This window comes from Ptiloglossa arizonensis, chromosome 2, assembly GCF_051014685.1.
Source record: "Ptiloglossa arizonensis isolate GNS036 chromosome 2, iyPtiAriz1_principal, whole genome shotgun sequence".
NCBI classification, from domain to species: Eukaryota; Metazoa; Arthropoda; class Insecta; order Hymenoptera; family Colletidae; genus Ptiloglossa; species Ptiloglossa arizonensis.
The window spans coordinates 4,636,746-4,657,995 of NC_135049.1; the positions used below are offsets into that span (position 1 = coordinate 4,636,746).

At 34.2% G+C, this 21,250-nt stretch overlaps 1 protein-coding gene across 1 annotated transcript in view; it reads left to right on the forward strand.

Moving 5' to 3' along the window:
• The window catches only part of LOC143154935 (midasin), a 74,966-nt gene that overhangs the window by 47,258 nt on the left and 6,458 nt on the right, over nt 1–21,250 (forward strand). The window contains exons 16-22 of the mRNA XM_076327046.1: nt 11,798–11,945; nt 12,214–12,443; nt 12,559–12,770; nt 13,095–13,562; nt 13,728–14,137; nt 14,433–15,634; nt 16,531–20,828. Of these exons, the coding sequence (XP_076183161.1) occupies nt 11,798–11,945; nt 12,214–12,443; nt 12,559–12,770; nt 13,095–13,562; nt 13,728–14,137; nt 14,433–15,634; nt 16,531–20,828 (6,968 nt within the window). The remainder of the gene's footprint in view (nt 1–11,797; nt 11,946–12,213; nt 12,444–12,558; nt 12,771–13,094; nt 13,563–13,727; nt 14,138–14,432; nt 15,635–16,530; nt 20,829–21,250) is intronic.

The following is a 21,250-nucleotide window of genomic DNA, read 5'->3' on the forward strand; positions in this document are numbered from 1 at the left end:
CCGGAGCGGAGATCAAATTGCTGCCGCTCTCCGTAACGAAATTAGGCAAACTCGAAAGACAAATTTGCTGGAATCGGTAAACATCACGTCGGGGAAGAGTTAGCCGATTCTACGTAGGGTCGTTCGATCGTGCGAGTTTTGGAAAGTTGTTGAAGAACTTTGCCGCTTCGGGAATATCGTTGCTGGTGAAAGCTCTCTTTCCACTCGAAAAATATCCTTCGAGGAAAAAAAAAGGACAGAGTAAGAAGCGTTTCCTTTTCGCGCCTTTATGTTCTATTTTTGCCTCTCGTTGTGCTTCGCGTGGGTTTTGTGCGTTTTGCCACAAAAGTGTCTGTAAGCTTTGCGAGCATGGCTTAAAGTTTATGCAAAATGTTGCCGAGTTTACATTCGACGATCGTGAAATATTTAAGATCGACTGCTATATGTTCTGGAATGTACACGATTGTCCGTGCGAGTATTCGAAAGCTTGCAATCGGAAATTAAAATGAACACGATGTGCGAATTGACTGCTTAGTGAAATGTGGTTGAAAAAAAAAATAACTACTTCTTTTTATTGAAAGTGATTGTATTTCTTATAAATGGCCGAGAAAAAGTCCATTATATATTGTACTCATAATTGATTCTTACTCGAATAATGGTACTGTATTTACCCTTAAAATATTTGTTACGATTGTTTAATACTGTAAAGTATGGCTATTCCTATTTATTATTTATCGTTACAAGTTTCCTATTGAACAACATCAAATGAATCGCTCATTTTGTATAAAATAATGAATTATATCGAGCGTGTTAACTGGAATTAACGCTATCAAGTTTTGAGAAAAGTGTATATTCATTTCGTTGGTGGTAAAAAGTTATTACCGCACTGATATTAAAGCAAGAGTATTTAGAAATTCGTGACGCGAATGAATCATGAAGTGCTTTTATGAAACTTGTTTCACACAAGGTTCATATATCACGGTGAAAGAATTTCCCAACAACCGTGTATATTTGGAAAGATTCACCGAATCGTCAAATTCACTTCAAGCAACAAGGAGTAATGTTTTGTTTATGTGAATGGCTTAGATGCACTTTCATGGAATATTAATTACCACTGAACGATTAATCCTTTGAGAGTTGCGGACGCTTATAACGTTCAGTCGAGTGCACTGCGTGCGGTGAACACCTATGAGCGCTTCAGAATATGCTTAACAAATTTAACTATGCAATTCGGCACACTACTTTTAAATCTTGACTCTGAATGGTTCAAAATACACTAGTCATTGAGGACTCTTCGGGAGTATTGTGGTATTAGTTCGAATTCCTGTTAGAAAAATGAGAAGGCTTGTTGTAAGAATTAAAAAAAAAAGTAAATTATATGCAAGAAGAGGTAAAATGTATAGTAAATTTTACAAAAAGTAATTGCTGTAATTTAGTTCTATAATTTCAAATTTGAAAAACGGACCAATTCACATTTGAATTCTACCACTTTTATTCCAAGCGCTGATTGCTGCAATCAGGAGGTCATAGAAAGGAAACAAAACTGGAAATATTTTTAAGATGCGACGCGGAGATTCTAAAGCTAACAGCATTAAATCTAACAAGGGGTTAACTTTCCTCTCGTAAATTCAAGCTCGTGTTCTCACTTGCTGCTTAAAAAGTTTGAGTGGAGTCTTGAAGTAGAACGAATTTAATTCTACGTTAGGAGACTGTACCATCTGCACGATTTCGTTTTTCAACTGTCTAATCTTCTTATGCAAATTCATTGTACGTTTTGAATTAACGATTGAAACAGCTGTGCGTCTTTACTTTCTCTATTTGTTCGTAAAGTGTAGTATATAGATATAAACTTTTTAGTAATATTTTATACATTCTGTCGGTTTAAATGTAAAAAAACCATAAGAGATGGTAAAATATCAATGAAAAATTGATGTGTATGGCGACGTAGTGGAAGAGGACTTAAATTGGCGCGAAAACAATATGGCGGTTACTAAGCTCTGTAATTTATTTTATTCAACTTCTCGATATTAATAAAATTTCTTGTATATAAGAATCTTGAATAGAAGAAATATAATAATTTGTAGATAAAGATTCTATGGATTTGTGTTTGAATAATTAAAGTACAAATATCGAAAATTAATGCGTAAACAAAAGCTTTAAGCTATTTTCACTATATGTATCATGCCGAGTAATTTCAGTGTTTTGATTCACTAAATTTTATTAATTTATTAAATACTATATAATTTGTTAAATATATCCGTTAGTGCAATAGATTTGAAAGCTAGCGTTAAAAGCACATAATTATTAATTGTAGGTTAAAATGATGAAGGCGTGCACACCGTATTCGATACGTGAAAAGTTGCAAATTTGTAAAAGTCTTGAAAATTGGCTAACAGTGTGACAAATTTGAAAGGGCTCATTAAAATGGTAGTGATGCAATATTGGCTTTGAAAGTACATAATTATCAATTATAGGTTAATTATGACGAAGACCTACGTGCTCCCTTAAGTTTGACTCGAAGGTTAATTAGTTTGAAGTGCTCTGTTCATTCAATTGATGGTAAATGTTTCTCGTAAGATGACACACTTTTGCAAGGAGAAAAATTTGAAAATTACCTAGATAATCTTGAAAAAAAAAAAATTAATCGCTGGTTAAAGGGATTTTTAATCTCAATTAATTAATTTCGCGACCAGTTTCATCATATAGTTCTACAGTTACTTTAAAATTGCCAGAGAATAGAATCTTAATATTTCACGATAAATTATTTTCAAGAATTTTGTTCCTTTTCAGGGTAATTTCTTTGAATACCGATTAATTATGCCAACATTGAGCTTTACAACGTGGTACGTTACGCTTCTTCGTTCAGTCTTCGCAACAATTCAGTATCGATATCAACAGCGTTCATCGTGATGAATTCTTTAAGAACATCGAAATAAAAAACTCATTTAACTTTCCCAGGAACGTTAAACGGCAAGGATTAACATACTTTTCAACAAAATTGAATTCGCACGGAGTCAAAAATTTTAATACAAATTTCTTTCACTGTAATGTAAGCTTCTTTGACATAAAAGCAAAATTAAACTTTCATTCACTGCTCATCCATCTCTTTTGGACTTCAGCTCTAAAATTAAGCACAATGAGCAAACAAAATTAAAAAAGAAAACAAACATACGTGTATTTATTGGACAAAAATGCAATAGAAATAAAAGAAATTTGTTTAATTAACCGTTTACGTTTCCAGTATGTTTCTTCCACAAACGAAAATATCTTACGATTAAAACTAAAAATAAACACAAGACTATGGAATGAAACGTATACTACTAAGCATAAGAATCAATCTACGAGATCCCATGAAAATATACATTGCCTTGCTTTACGATAAAATGACACCAGAACATCGGTAGATTTGCAAAATATGTCCCATAAATACATTTATGCGAATAACTTACTATTCGATATTAATCAGAGCAAAGAACTTTTATGTTATTCAAAAAAAAAAAAAAAAAAAAAAAAAAACAATTTTCGTCGATACATTTATAATGTCGCTTTGAAGCACGAACGTGGCGATAATTCATTAACGAATGGCAAATTTTATTGTTCCACTTAATCAAGCGGTGCCGCGGCGTAATAATACCCAATAAAGCATTAACCCAGATATTCCGTTGGAAGATCAACTACCTCGTAAGGTGTCCTCACCCTGTCCTCCCTAAAAGAGCGTCCCTTCCTCCGGGACTTAAATCCAGCCGAGCTAATAATTGGCCATCCTATCATCCCCGTGTGTCACGTCTTCTCCGGGGGTGTGTCTCCGTCAAAATTCACCATATTTACAATGAGAACTGTCACCACCCTCTGACCACCGCTGCCACCGTTGCCGCCGCTGCCGTCACCGCCGTCACCGCCGCCGCTGACGCCGCTACCGCCGCCGCCGCCACCGCCGCCGCCGCCTCCTCCTTCGCTGACGCCGCCGACGCCACGTTTCTCGTTCGTTTACAGGAGCCTCTGTTGCAGAGGATAGCAAAGGACGAAAAATGGAAAGCGATGAAGACGGATTGATGGGGATGAAAAAGCGAGGACAGTCGCGATTTCAGGGTTTTTCGGTTCTCTCGGCACGGGATGCAAGAGACGACTGAGTTCCAAGTGGATGGAGCCCCTGATACCCGAGGATGCACACTCCCTCCACCCCCCGGATCGGCGCGCGCGCGCGTATTTCGAGCGTGTTCTCGGTGTTGTTTCGTGAAAGCGGCAGTGGGTGGATGAACAGAGGGATACCGACGGTCCGTCTAGTGGCACTCGGGGGTTCGAACCATCCGACTCATCCTCCAGGATAAATTCTGACGCCTCGGATTACCCATGGTGGCTTGACTCTCTAATAATATTAGGTTGTTCGGAAATTAAGTGCGGATTTCGAACGCGTCGCCTATGCGGTTTCTTTCATTACTGTTAGTGTTAACCGTTTGCCTTATGATTTCATTTTCGAGCGTGCGTATGTGTATCATACTCGGGCATTGAATATTAATTGAATCTTTCGTCGAGCGACTGGGAAACGATAGAATTGTAAAAAGAAAGATTCAAGGATGAAATATTTTAATAGATACGAGATATCGAGCAATAATACAATTTTTGTCGAAATAAAGATTGAGAGAATGTCCGTTCTTTTCTGTATCGTAAATAATACGTTAGGAAAAATGTTTTGGAATTTTCAAAATAAATTTCTTCTTATCGTACGCGGTTAATTTATTCAGTCGCTTTTCGCACAAGTCGAATTTCTATTGATACAATGTGTTCTAAAAGGAAAAAGAGATCGGTCGAGGGTTAAACAGAATGTGGTACAATGAGTAAAAGGAATTTGGACAGTGTCGGTCGATTATGGTTTGCACTTGTTCAATCGTCGTCGAGCACTGGTCTCACCTCGAATCCAATAATAAGACGCTGGGAATGCCGGTTCTCGAGGAAAATACCTCTCGTGTCGGCTCTTCGCGTTAACTTTTCAGACTTCGAAGCGAAGAGGAGGAATATCTTAAGCTCGAAATTTACACCCGTATTCCTGCTTCCAATTCATTACTTCTTTGAAAACAATAAAACGAAGAGGAAAAGTATTTTCATCAGCGAAAATGACGGGTTCCTGTGTGCAATTGCGCGAAATGTATAAAGTTAATTGCACGTCTGGTTCTGGGTTCCTTCTCCACATTTAACAGATCGCGCGTATTCGCGATAGATTTCTAAATTAAAACCATCCTGATTGGGATTTGCACACGCGGTGTGTAATCATACTTCTCAAGTAGTTTCGAAATGATCATTTGCGAAGACTCTACACTTTTTCTCGACCGTGTTTCACGATTTTGATAAAGGAATATATCTTCATCAGGATGCTTTTTAACAAAAATTAGCGATACATTTCGTGCTATATGAAAGTTTATTACACATACACACATTTTCGTTTTGAGACACCCTAAGAAAGATACGTTCGTTTCTCAAAATGTGTGTGGTATAACCATTCTTAATTTGAACGTGTTCAACGTATTTTTCAATTGTTCGTACTGCGATTAATCCATATACGGATTTAAAATTGCATAAAATCTTTAAACGAATAGGTGTACATTATATTGTACATTAAGCGAACGTGTTCGACTCACTTCGAAATTTTAGAAAATGATCAATCTTTGAATTCTACGATGAAATTTGCAGAATATACCTATTCTCAAGGGTATGTATTTTAAGAAAATGTGAAACGAGTACCTTTTTATCTGAAATTACCAATCTGCCCTCTTAATGCGATATCAAGATCACTAATACGTGCCAGTATCTAGTATTTATAAGGTGTGTTTTAAGTATTACTCGAGCGAGGGAGATATTTTCTCTCTCCATTTTGCTTTTCAAAGAGGTTGTAGCATCAGGATCATCTATATTTGTGTGTGTACAGAATTATAACATTTGTACTGCAGTATTATTTAATTAATTAATCGCGAGTCAGGCCGTCCCTTTTTAGTTACTAGGAAAAAGTAGTGGTTATTTTCTTTTTTTATTTTTTACCTCGGACATACCGTACACGACAAGAGGGTAAATGTCGAGAGTGACCGAGATACAGCAGTAGGGACGGGGATGATTTCGATTCAGCTGTGTAAGGAAAAATTCGATCAGTTAGCGAGGTAACGCCGTATCCACATTTTCTGAGTTGTCTCGTGTGAGTTCAATTTAAGTTCATCGAGGGAATATTACGAAGCGTATTTCAAGTAATACGACCATCGAAACTGTTTAAATCAATATTTGTGGACGCGAATGGTATATTTTATTTGACAGATCGATAAAAAGTCAACTTAAGCATTTAAACTGGTTGTAGGTATTTAAAGTTTACGCTTCAATTGGCAAAATAAGTAGGGGATCGTTTAAAGGAAATTTAGAAAATTAAATTAAATTTTCAGAAGTAGGTAAATAAATATATACTTCACCTAATCCTACAAGTCACATTTGTCTTGAACTATTGTAAAAACAAGTAAGATATATGTTAATAATGAAAAAGTTTTGTTAACATTTGTTTATGAAATGAACACTTACACTTCCGTCATGAACACTGTATTTATTTATTTGCAATTTTATTATTATGTTTAAAATAGTGATCACAGTGTTGTCAGTGTTGTCAATATCAATACATATAAACTATATAGTTTACTAAAAATGAAAAACTTGGTGCTTCTATTCGTCTAACGTTTCGATGATTGTATTATAGACTGGATTATATAGATTTTCACTTCAAAAGTTTTTAACAATTTCTGATCAATTTCATTTACAAGTAGAAATGAATTATTGTAGTAAACATTTGCAAAAGGTGTATTACTAATGTTGTAGACTGTAGATGATTAAAAATTACTGTAAATTTTTACAACATACGCCTATATTTGGATTATAAAACATTTATTCTTATTATGTGTACTAAAGTGCGAGAATTACCTTTAGAATTTTAGCCTTTAAATTCGAAGGATGTCTCAAAGCTAATTTTGTTAATTAATCCGAGGCACACAGAAAGACAAATTAGACGTGGGTTTATACTGTCGTATCTCTCCTCCAATTCCCTTTCATGTTCCGAAATTGACCCTCCCGATCAATTCAGGTTGGATTGCGACAGAAATTACAAAGAAATTGATTTACATTCTGCTTACTCTCTGTATCGAATTTCAATGTTCAATATTAGTTTAAGAATTTTCTTCGGTTACTTTGATCTTATCGCGAACGATGTTAAAGTTAATTAAACATCGACGACTTCATTGCTTTCAAACATCCGTAATACTATACAAACATTTGGTATGTACTTCAATTGATGTCATGATTTCACTTTACATTACTTTAACAATTTCATATTCTTCCTTAAATCTAAGAAATTGATTGTCTTTTTAAATTTGGAAGAGCTTTTCAATTGATTGCACAGTTTTATGATCAAAATTTCTTAATGAGAGGAATCGATCGAACGTAATCGGATAAAAATGAGCGCAGTGTGAGCATGTTTGTCAAGTCCTGCACGGTCTTACTAGGATTCTGAAGTAAGAAGATTGAACTTACGATCCGAGTTCGAGTAATAAGATTCGTGGTTCTGAACGGTATTTCAGATTACTTGTGAAATACTGTATTATCTATACTACTACCCTAAAGTAACATGGTTGAACATTGGATCAAAGTTAACGTAATGAGATTCGTGATCTTAAATTGTAATGTAAATACTTAAAATCGCTTATGTAGCACTTTGAAGGTTTTTGAAGGCAGAGATTATAAGCTACACGAATGATTTAATACATGATTCAATATTGCTACACAACAGTTTGTCGTAATTGTATAGTAAACAAAATATTGTAGTTTCATTCACCGCTTACAATACGAAATTTTTGCAAAACATTGAATAAGTCATTTCATCTTTGAACGCATGTAGATAAAAATAGTCGCAATAAAGTTCATTTTTGAACGAATAAAGATAGAAGAATTTTAATAAAATTAATCAGACAATGAAATTTGCCTGATCCCATTTTTAGATAGAAAAGTACCTCGTTACGCAGAACAGCGAGGAATTAATTAATTTCCATTTCGGGGCGAAGTCAGGTTCTAGAGCGTTCGTTTCCATTTCTCCATTTGCTTTGTTAACCGGTCGGCAATTCCGCATTTTTCAATTTTATGCATCAGAAGTTTTCTTCTAGTTTTTTTTTCTTTCCTATAGTCTGCGGTTTGTACTTTTTTTCCGAGTCTCAAACAAACTTCTTCCCCCGAGAGAAACGTTAAACATTTCGTTTTGGTAATTACGTTATATTGTGTTCTGTGTACATTGAGTTTCTCAAACTTTTATAGTGAATTTACAGTCAGTTATTTGTTTCTTTGATTAATTTCTATTGTGAAAATTATCAGGCTTTTCTTTTTTTACATAATTATTCAGAGTGTATTAATTACAATGTTAAATATTAAATTCCATACACGATACATGGTGTACACACATAAGATAAAGCGTTCAATATATATTAGGTAAACACAATACAGGAGTTCCTACTGTACTTGAAAGTTACTATTGAAGTCAAAGAAATACAACGTTCTTATCTGGAAAAATATAATTTGTTTATTATATTCAAAAATTCAAATATTGAATGTGTACATATAATATTTTGATGTGCATACGATCATATGCATACTTGTGAAAAATACACAGTATGCATTTTAAAAAAAGATCATCTGAGCATGAATTGTGGAGCAGGAAGTTTAAACAATTGAGATGCAATCGTTTTTTATTTTACTATTGTGTGTACATATATTTTTAACAATCGTCTCTTAACTCCTTCATAATTTAAATTGAAACAAATTGCGTTGGATGTAATTATACGCAAAACAGTCGCATTTTGAGGTTGTAAAACGCAAACTATAAAAGCGTCACCAAGAACGTGTTCAATTATTTCAATGGGAACAACATTAACTCTGTTCCTTTCAATTATTTTAATGACAAATTCTTTATTTCGTTTCTCTGGCGCGGTATTCAAAAGGCCTTGAAGATTTAACGGGGACGAAGATGCCTTTCAGTCTTACTGGTGCGAAGAAACAAATTAAAAAGAATGAAATACCGCCCTGAATGCAATTTCTTCTTGGCCTTAGGATCTCCATAAGTTGGTCGCTCTTTTATTGTGTCTTCAGAAGAGTACGTACTTTGAAAGGATTATTAATCTATAATCTAGACTAGCGGTTCTCAAACTATTTCGATCTACAGCAGCTCCTATTCGATAAAAATTCTAAATTTCAAGTATCAAAGCTCTTCGAGGGTGAAAGATACACCTGAATATATACATCGCACGATTTTCCAGTTTACCCATTTACAACGGCTGGCCTATATCACTGAGCGTGAAATAATTCGCAAGCGTTGAGTTATTATTCGGCCAAGCGAGAATGAGGTAGCAAACACGCATGCGTAAACCGGCTGATGTGATCAGCGCGAAGTTCCTTTCCCTCCACTTTTCATTTTACGTTTTACGGTCGATTTATATATTATCCATTCAGGCACGTTCTGTTTCCAACGAATGCAGTTATTGGAAAAAAAAACGTGTGTATACATACATTGTATACTACTGTTCATCATTTCACTATTTGTCGAATATGAAACGTATCTGAACAGATAATATAAATCGACCTTTAAGAGTTGAAACGTATCACACCTGTGGTTGTTTCCAACATGTCATCTCTCACTGTGACGTCAATTGACCCATAGCTGTGGCTTGCTGATTGCCGATAAATTGAAATAAACGCTCTAGCCTGCGAAGACATCAGTTGCCAATTCTAAAATTTAGCAAAAGTTTCAGTCCTCGCCTCTCAAACACGCCACCTTCAGGATTCACTCTGCTAGGTCGACACACACACACATATATCGATAAACAAAAATTGGTTCTTGACAAGGAAAGGCTAGAATAATTTTTTCATTCAAACGATGTAATCTGCTTTAGAAAACGTCGTTCATGTGTTTATCAAAGTTGTACTTACGAGTTTAATTTTTTTCTGAACAAATTTGCACACATGTGATCGTGCAGCTTTACATCCAGTAAGGTATTGGATTATGTAAGTAAGTAGAAAAAGGGTAAATGAATAGCATTCGTGAATCTTTCAGTTTGGAACAAGGTAAAACGAAATGTTGTCTATAAACTATATATAAAAGAGATGCGGTCTCTGCAGTGCCATGAAAAATCAATCGCAGGGAAGTAAAAGGGTGGAAAGTTTGTGTGTGTTAACATGCAGAGTAGATCGTCACTGAAAAATTGTGCATTACATATTCAAATTAACTTGAAAGCAGTGCTGGAGAAAACCTGGGAAAATAAATTTATTATAAAATAAATATTTTATGATACGAAACTCTCGTTTTCTATATTTGTTTAAGAATATCTTATGCAAACCATCAGTTTATATATATTTTTTTCGTAATACTGTAAAATTATTGTTTTCCTCTTTTTTGCTCCTTGTATGTTGAACGAGGAAATCAATATTGACCGAAACGTTGAAATAATTGCTATCAGTATTATCGTTTTTCACACATAAAAAATAAAAAATTTCTACCGCATTCCAATTAATTTCCTTTAATCTAATTTTGAATTTTTTTTATAAAATTTTTAAAAAATCGCTATGGCTAAATTCATCCGTTACGCTTTACCAACTTTTCGACGAAATTTGTTAGATGGTGTTGAAAAAAAAAGCGTAAATGACTTTGAACTAACATTAACGTCTCCACCCAGTGACAAACTAACGTCCCTATTGAACTCCTTCAACCTCCCAAACGTAGTTTCTATCGATTCGACGTAGTTTCCAAAAGGCACGTGGTTTTAGAGAATGAAATTAGGTATCCTGTGTAAGGTATTCTAACGTTAAACCTTTCTGATACATTGATCAGTAATTTTTGTTTTTACTTATAAAAGAAAATGAACAAAGAAATCGTTACCACCATATGGCAATCATTCTTCGATAATATTTCCGACTCCGGAACTAATTGTAAGTAAGGCATTTGACCACCTTCTATATAAACAAAAGAACGAAAAAGGCGAGGAGTTCTTTTTCGAGGAGGTATTCGTTAGGATTATTCTTGGGAGGTCGAAAAGTGATTGATGCGTCTTCGTTGACCCTATCTTCCGAAGTATGGATTTTTCGGCGTCCATCTTTACTGTTGGGATTCCCCTCATTCTCTGTCTAACAAGCCTGATAACATGATAGTTGTATCGCAATAAATTTATGTGCTAAATTAAGTTCGGTTCGAAATTGATTTATTGTAGTTTTCTTACTGCATTAAATCGATGAGAACGTAACCGAATTTCTTGAACGATGGAAAATAACTTTTCGTATACAAGGTAAGGATGTAGAGGAAACTCGAACGGTAAACTTTGCTTTTATTTTAATGGAATTGCCAGCGGCATATAGCAGGATGCAATAGCGCAATGAATTTTGAGAACAAAAGTATCTTGAAACTAATAGATTTGGAGTTGTTTACCTGAATATTTACATTCGATCGTATTCTATCATAAATCACTGAACATTTAATTTGGAAAGTAATAAAGTTGACCTTGAAATTTTCTCTACGCTATTTGTAACCGATACGCCTTTTTATTTAAAATATGAACGATATTGGAAGTGAACAGAATTTTTGAACCACCTTCTATAATAGTACTATAGTTGAGTTCTTATTGTTTGTAAATTAGAGGTATGAATACATATAGTAGTAACTTGACCACATATTCTTGATACCAGTAGTACAAATTTTCAATAACAAATAGAACTCTTCTGCGAGCAAAAGAACCACGAAAAAGTTTCTTTCTTCTTTGTGTTGTAGACAGATTACGATCGACACTTCGAAGAATTGCTGGAACGCACGGAAACATTATTAATCGAAATCTTGCGAAAGAAATTGAAAGAGGAGAATTTGGATCATGTAGCTCATTTTCATGGTTTGTTAGAAAATGTTCGACATCTATGTAAAGGTACTTCAAACCCACTCTTATACAATTTCATATATACAAATAGGATTTAATTTAATAAATTCAATTTTGCACAAAGTAAGTCGTTAATATTAATACTTTTTACATAAAAGTGTCATAAATATCAGTTGAGTATAATATTGAACGTAAGAAACAAGAATTCGGGTAAATTCGTATTTGGATTAATTTTCATTGGAAAAACTTCATTATTTCTGTCTACGTTTTAATTTCATTTACGAATCTTGTGCAATAAGTTTTCATTCGAATGCAGATGACGAGAAAACAATACAGACGACAATGTTGACGGAAACGAAATTGTTTTTACGTAAAACCGAGGAATTATCGAAACTGGTGTCAGCCATGAAAACATTGGAAGTTTCCTGTAAATTTGAATTGCAAGAAATCGAGAAAAATCTATCCGATCTATCGATCACTGTGGAAAAAGATAAATGTTTGAATGCTGGTGGAAAATTCGAGTGGGTTGACAGTGTTTTTGTGAAGGTAAACATCTTCTTTGTTGCACTTAAAATTCTAGAATTGTTCGGAGGATTTATGATGATGTATTATTTAGAAATGTTATCAATTAAAAATTATTAAATAATATTAATTCTATCAGTGTCTAAAAAATGGTACCTGGTTGCTATTGGATCAAGTTAATCTTTGCAGTCCAGCAATATTGGATAGATTAAATGGACTACTGGAACCTAATGGTGCTTTAACGATAGGCGAGAAAGGTGTCGATGACGAAGGAAATGTGTTCACTGTCCGACCCCATAAGAACTTTCGGTTATTTCTTACCATGAATCCTCGTCACGGAGAAATTTCCAGGTAATGGAAAAATATTAATCGTATATAGTATCAACGAAACATAAAAATGTTTTAAAAGAGCTTGTATAATCGACGAATACAAATTTTACAATTAGAAATGGCGGGAGTTAATAATATACTTATGTACATACATATATGTAGAATATGTATAAGAATATAAGTGGCGGTATAAAATTTAATTATCAAACAATTTCATAAATTGAATTTTTCTTGATTGATTATATTCTTACTGTTAAAAAAGTAAAGTGTATTCTATATAAAATAGGAGAATGTGATTACAAAAGTAGTAATTTTAACGAATTTCTCTTTGTCTTGCGATTGCAGAGCTATGCGAAATAGAGGTGTAGAAATCAGTATTCCCACCTCGCCAGACGGGCTTTATTACAATATACTAGACACGAGGTCGTTATTAAATAAATGCGGCATCAAGAAACTGAGCCAGCAGGATTTATTATTGAAAATTTACGAGAACTTGTACGCCAACCAGACCAGACTTAACGAAGTACTACAAGCCGCATCGTTCACCAGTCAACAAGTAGCGAAAGGATTTTCCTTCGAGAAATCATTGCGAAATTCCTGTCACGAAATATGTGGGGTGTTCGACCCGAGATCGAGAAAGGAGGCGTTGAGAAAGGTGGATGAAATTTTATCGGAGAATCCTGAAAAAGAAGGAACGTTTTTTTACGATCTGGACACGATAACCCTAAGGAGTTACGATCTACGAACAAATTCGAAATTAGCGATAATCGAACAACAAGGATTCCTTTTAAAGTCTACAGCTGAAATGTTGAGGTGAGAAAAATTAATAAATTTATTAGATTTTCGCTTTAAAGTAGAGAATCATCGATACTTTTATCTTGAAAGATTTTTTGTTAAAATTTTTCCTAATAAACAAATATCTAAAAAGTTTCACGTGCTTTAAAGTCGTGCTTTATTTGTTTGAATAATTATTTTCAGAAACAATGCAAAGAAAATTGATCTGCAAGATCTTTTCTCGATACCTCCCATAACAAATACCAAGGAATTTATGAAACTTCTTTTGCTCGATTTTTACGAGCGATCTTCTATAAACGACCTCGAGATTCGATGGACTTGGAGCTCGTTTGTTTTCTCAAAAAGTGAATTGTACGACTACGAGGAACTCAGCGAATCTCTTTACAGAGAAATTGAGAAATTAGAGTTCCTATTTAAGAATAACTCGGTTTCGAAAGTTCCTCTTAACTTTGTTGAACATTCCACGGTATTCAATAACTTAGCGATTGCTTTATATTTTCGATCAATTATTCTTGGTTGTCAATCACAAAAAAATATCCAGAAAAATGAAGGTGTTATGAGTTTGAACGAATACTCGACTGCCGTTTGCTCAGGTAAAAACTTAATCATTCGTGAAACTTATTTGTTTTTTATGATTTATTATTAACGTAAGTTAATGGTAAGAAGCAATTTAAAATTGGATATATGCCAGCTAAACACTATGTAACTCTAGAAAGAATACATAATGTATATCAACATTAACGTAAATTAACGACATTAAAGTGAATAGATTACAGAATACTGAAAATCACTTTATTTTGCTTTACCTGCAGCAATTATAATTATCTTTTACAATTTATCTTCCACGTGCATACAATTTATAATAAGTAAACTCATGGTTAATTTCAGGAAGACTTTCCAGCAATTTGAAGAACGAACCACTAATAGTAAAGTTTTCAGAATTGATCGAACAGTCTGAAAAAATAATAGACGTCGTACTTCACAATGAACATTTATCAATGAATGATAAAGAATATGTTGAGTTACGAGATAGTTTAAAATGGTTTCGAAGATTTTACGAATTAGGAACGATCGACTTAATTGACAAGTCTCGAGGCATATTTTGCGATCTACGAGAGATTTCCTCATCTTTGAAAGTCCATTATAAATGGCTGACCAAGCTTTTTAAAAAATTGTTCGCATTTTTAAACAAGAACTCTTGCAATGGAAAAATACAGCTTAAATTAGCGAACTTTTCAGAGAAATATTTAAACCTGATGGTCAATCCGGATAAATTTAGAAAGCTTCGAAAGAATGTTAAAAAACTCTTATCGATTCCGTTGCCTCATTTCTCAGAGGATACAATGATATTCCATGAAAAATTAAGATCGACTTTACGAAAATGTAGTATTACCGATGAAGACTTGATTGGACTTTCAAAAACGAGATTAAAAATTGCTTCCCTTGGGATTGCGGAAAATTTAACGATAAGAGAAAAGTTAATCGATATTTCTGTTCAAAACTTAAAAGACAGTCATGTAAATAGAGTTGACAGTTCCGTGAAATTGGACGAAATGTCTACGAAGATTGTAGTGCTTAAGGAACTTGAGGATAATCGCGTGAAATTTAACGACAATTTAACCGAAATCGAAATATGGCCAATTTACGAATTCTTTTTTTTACTTTTCATATACCGTTTTCAAAGAAAGGTATGTGAAAAGTTTTCGGACGATTTTGTCCAAGAAATTCATGAAAAATTTAATGAAAATTTCTCTAATCAACGTGGTGAAAATATACCTCAAGATTCTTTGATGATCATCCACGAATCCAGTGAAAATTTATGTGAAACTATCAGTGAGAAATTTGGGAAGATTTATGAGGAAATTGTTTTCCAAAAATTTGAAAAAGTACCCACTATACCGGCGGATCTGATTGGCTTGATGAAAACATTGAACTCTTTACCCGAACGAGGAACTTCTTTATTTCCAAAATTACTTTTCTCGGTCGAAGAATTCTCAGAACAATCTTTTGCTGTGAAAAATTCGGATGTCCTTCTACATTGGTATGATAACAAAGAGATTGAAACGGAAGACAGTTCCAGTAATTCCGAGGTATGTATCCATGTATTACGTTGATGTTAATTATAGTTAAGTCGATGAAACTATCAAGTTGGAAAACTTTCCACTGTCAGTAAACACAAATTTAATTGGTATCTCAAGATTACTTTTCTGACTGTGAATAATGTCACAGATCACTTTATAATGTCGCTACTTGGTATTTGACAAAGATCGTCTAGACGGATTGCAGACGTAAGTTTATGTAAATGGACAAGAGATATGTCAACAAAGTAACTAAACACAGTATGATAGGGGTTAATCTCTTAATATCTGATCTCCGGTGTGAAACTGCTTTGCGTGCCATCCTGTTCGGCAAACCTTGTCTGATTATCCTTCTATCGGACTGGAATCAAATACGGGCATCAAATTTGCTCAATGATAAGCATCCTTGCTTTTTTAAGCCAAATAATAACAGACTATGTAAAATTAGAAAAAGTTTATTATTATTTGGCTGGATTCAAATTTGTTTAAAGCGTATAGGACGTTGAATGTTGTGATTTTTATCTATTTAAATGAGAACGAGCTATACAAGAGAATTTTTATTTTCGAAACTATCAACCTTACAGAGATTCTCTTTAGTTTGTTTAAATCCAGAATGATTACAAACACATTATTACAAACTATTATTTTCATTATACATAAAACAGTAATACATCAATTCATAATAATTTTACATTTGAATCCTAAACTTTCTGTTTGTAATTTAATTTGAATTATCATTGAGAACATCATATTTAGAATTTTGGTCATTAAAAGATTTTTGATACATTATCGAAACGTTTAAATGTTACAAAAGTATAGTTACATGAAAATTTTTATGTCCAAAGTGCTCGTCCTTAAAAAAAAATAAAAGAATCTTATTTTCAACTTTTTTTTTGTATAATTTTCAGATGAATTTCATTGATAAGTCGAATTTCTGGAAATTGATTTTCGAATTGTTCCTAACAAAATCTGGATGTCAATGGCAAACAATTAATTTTGGAAATTACAAAAATAAGAAAAAATTATTAAATACCGTGCGAACTTTAATCTGGAGGAATTCGTTGATTTTAAATTCAAACGATTTTAATGTATCCACAAACGATTCGATTCTACTCCAATTTTGTATAAATTATTACATATCTGCCATCGCGAAAGTAGCGAATACTACTTTTGCGTTGAAATTAAACAAAGACGAACAAAACGAATTAGAGAACCGCCTCTTCAAACCCATGAAATCATTGCAAGAAGTTGGAGAAAAATTGAAAATCGAAGACAATGCTATGGAAAGAGGAAAAGGCTGGTTGATTCTTGGTTACCTACAAATTTTCCTGTTCTATGATCTTGGATCCATCGATCCCCTTCAGAAGATCGCTTTAAAATCAAAATACATACGCGAAAACGTCGCAGAACTTCAATGTTTAATGTCCGTGGAAAGTTTGCAGGCTACGGTATTAGGCACATCTATGTCTCAAGGTCGAATTTTGTCAAAAGAGGACTATTCGAAGAGATTGTCGGCAGAGGCGATAAATTTCGAGAATTTCCAAGCAGTTAGGCCATCGTCCGGTTTTCAGAACTTGAGAGAAGAAATTGAAAACTTCGTTGACAACATTGGTTCGTTCGAATCGATTTTTCGACAGATGAATCATTTAAACGACGTCTTTGAACAAATCCAAAGAAGAAATACGCTAAATTCCGCTCGAGAAAAGTTGCAAGAAGCCGCCATCTGGAAGAAATCGTTGCAAAGGTATTCCGGGAAATTGGAGAAAAACTTTTTGGTTGGTTTTCCTGATCTAGTTACTCCGATTATGTCCGCAATCTGGAATCTGCATCACGGAGTGTCAATTTTAATGCAACGGGTTTCAAAGATGCAGCATCAGGGTCCGAACACGGATATTTGCTATAACTTGCTACGCTTTCCAGTGATTGGTTCGTGTCAGCAGGATTATCTGAACTTGGTAAAACTGTGTGCCTCTGAAAACACGATTTCTATCCTCGCGAAGCAATCTAAGCCAATGTCTGTACAAAAGGACAGATTGGGAATGGCGAAAATTGCTCTGCAGGAGCTGGAAAATTTAACTACTTTCGCTGGAACGAATCTGGAATCGTTCTGGAACCAGTTGAACAAAATCTTTCTAAAGATTCGACTTCTTTGGAGGGAGCAAGAGAAACGGAGAGAAGAAGAAATGCAGGAAAAACAAAGTCTCTTTCGAACCAAGTTAGAGAAAGAAGACGACGAGTTGGATTTTAGAGAAACGTTTCCAGGCTTCCAGCAGGATTTTCTGGAACTCGTGGAAATATTTCCAAGTTTCCAACAGGAGTTCCCAGAACTTGGGAAAATTTCACAAAACACCTCGAACGAAACAGAACTCTTCTCTGAAATAATATCTTTGAAAGATGTTAGAAAGATTGAAGAAATTCATTGGAATATTTTGAGAATTTCTAACCGTGGTGAACGAAACTCGAGCAGTCCAGAATGTTCAAAAACTAGAACCAGAAAGTCTGGGAATAATTTAAAACATTCTGATGCCTGCCGGGAGGCTAACTTTATCGAACCATTGACTCAGCGATTCGAAATGCTTGGGTTCTCGATAGAAAAGTTACCAGAAAATTTATCGTCCAAATTATTATGCAGTTTGAATGTGTTGATCGCGCAGAAATCCAATGCTGTGAATCAGATGGGTAATCGTGACGTTTACGATTTCTATAGGGATTCAAACATTCCGGAAGTTGAGGAGTGTCAACCAATTGTCGAAAAACTTTCCGAGAGGATCAACAGCTTTCTGATCGAATGGTCGGAAAATCCGCTTTTGAATTCCATCAAAGTAATCATCGAAAGAATTCTCAGTTTTTCAATTACATCGTCGTTGTTGAGATTTTTGGTAGGCATCGAGTTACTGTTGACGAAGATCCAACAATGGGAAGAAAATGCACGTTACGATGTTAGTCTTGCAGAGTTCATTGAATTATTTGGCAAAAAGATTCTCCATTGGAGGAAGCTCGAGATCTCAAGATGGAAGGACTCATTAGAGATCCTTGAAGATGATTTGAGAACCGAGGCTTCGCGATGGTGGTTCTTTTTATTCGATTTGGTAGATCAATATCTTCTTGCAGATATCAAAGAAACAGAAGACGCTGAAGAAGAAATAACAGATATCGAACAAATGGAAGATGACGAGGTACAAGAAAGTTCAAAGAAAATTGAAAATTTTTCAAAGGAGAAAATCACAGAAAGCTTGGAACGCTTTTTAGCAGAATCGCCATTGATTGAATTCGAATCGAGACTTCAGTCAATCTATCTTTTTTATCAACACATTGGTCAATTCAAAGAAACTGTGAAAGAAAAAGAATTGTCTGCCATATTTTGGAACGTTTATCGTTACTACAGTCAATTTTTAAACGACGTTGAAAATAAAATAAATACCTTGAAAGAGCCTATTGCTAAAAAATTAAAGGACACGATCAAAATTACAAGGTGGAACGATATTAGCTATTGGTCTGTAAAGAACACCGCCGAAAAGGTACGCAGAAGTTTGCACAAATTTGTGAAAGAATTCCGGAAAGGTCTTCAAGAGAATGTTGCTGCTTATTTGACGTTGAAGACAAAAACAGAAATGTTGGAAATCAGTTCTAGAAGGTATCTTGATTCTTCGGATTTTCTGATCGACCTGGAGCTTGGAAAATTAAATAAAATTGAAAGGATAGCTCGTAAAGCTCGTCAGTTTTGCCAAAACATCATTCTTAAGAGCAATTATTCCGAAATTCGAAAGGATGTCGAGATTTTTATAGAAGACACTCTTGAGGAGAGTAGAAGGCTCACAAATTTGGAAGTTGATAAAACCCTGACGAAATGCAAGCAACAGGCACAGTTAAAGAGCATGCTCCAACAGAAGAGAATGGCACTGGCGAATTATTTCAAAACATTGAGTCAAATTGGACTTTCGTATCGAATTGGTCTCTTAACTTGGAAAAATAGAAAATATGAGATCACGAGCTTCTCATCGACGCCATTGGATTTACAGCAAGTTCAGAGATTCGAATTGAAGAAAAGCTTAAACGATAGTGTCGACAAAGGTTTGATGGAACAATGGTCTGGCTGTGACAAGTACTATTACGAATCCCTGATTAAATTCAATTTTCTGGATGGTATACTAAATTCTGGGAAAAGTCGACTTACGATCCAAAATGCCGAACGTTGCCGTGGATTTTCAGCTCATCTTATTTTGCTGGCTCATCAACAGAAAGAGACAATCGCTAATTTCTTTAAACATTTTCTTCCGTTTAAAATTCAATTGTTAAATTTTGTTCTAATGTTTGACGATGCAACAAAGACAATCGATGCTTCAAAATCTTCAAATGAAAATGACAAGTTGGAGATGACAGAAGATAACGTTTCTAAAATGTCAAAGAAATTGAATATACCTAAACAAAAAGATGTGCAAATTCTCGTGCAAAATTTCCAAGAGTTGTTAAAAATGTTACAAATCTCTACGAAACAAATTGTTGTCTTCTTGGAAAGTTGTCCAGTAGAGTCTCTTGGAGAAGAAAAGCTTCTTGATTTAAATGAAACTACAACGCCGATTTTAAAAGAAAAAAATGTTGCAGCGGATTCGATTATTTCGATGAAAAACTCCCTAAACCTAATCAAGAACATGGCGAATGAACTGAACTCGTGGATGGTGATATCAAAAATAATTGAAAAATCCGGCCAAATTTTCTTCTTTCATCGAAGACATATTGATTTTATTAAAGCAAGTTATCAGAAGATCAATGAAGTGAGACAGAGATTTATTGATCTTGGTTCTATTTTCACAGCGGATCATCCAATCACCGAGAATCTTGATTTTATGGTAGGAAGAATTAACGAAAGCATCGAGTTCTTTGAAACAATATCCAGTACGTCGGTTGAAGAATCAGATAAATCTGACAACGTGGAAGAGTATGAAAGAAATTTAGACACCTTCATCACACAAATTCTTCTTGTCGTTCAAAGAAAGCTTCAAGACAGCCAAAAGTCGAGTGAAGAAGCAATTAACCCCGAGGAGTCGGTTGAAGAAAGTTTCGAAAAGAACTTCATAACGGAAAAATTAATAGAATCTTTAAAAAAAACTATTCCAGATTTACGATTGAGCGCAATATCACAAATCTTTGGGAAGTTGCTGCAAACTATCTACGAACTAGATGTTAAATCTGCGAATTGTTGCATCAGGTAAATGTTAACAAGTACATTATACGTATTTGCTACGTTACTTTTTTTTCTTTGATTGTTTTTTCTTTAGTATTATGTTACTTCGTTTATAGTTTTATCAAACTCAACACGTAACCTAGGGTTACTATACACCATGTTAGAAACGATCCTCATTTACTTCTTTGTTTTAGAGGCGTGTTTTATAATCTTTGAGTAGCAAATTTCTAACTAATTTGTTTTATGGTTATTATCATTTTTTATCTAAGCCACATCCTCCCTTTGGATGGTTTCAGGTTTTCATCTATTTATAACAATTAAATAGAGTCAGTCAGTAATTAATAGATATTAGTAATATAGTATATTTATAATATACAAGTGTCATCTTCATAGTTTTCAGAGCTAGTAGCTGAAATAACATAGTTTAATGTTTTATGTTATTTTTT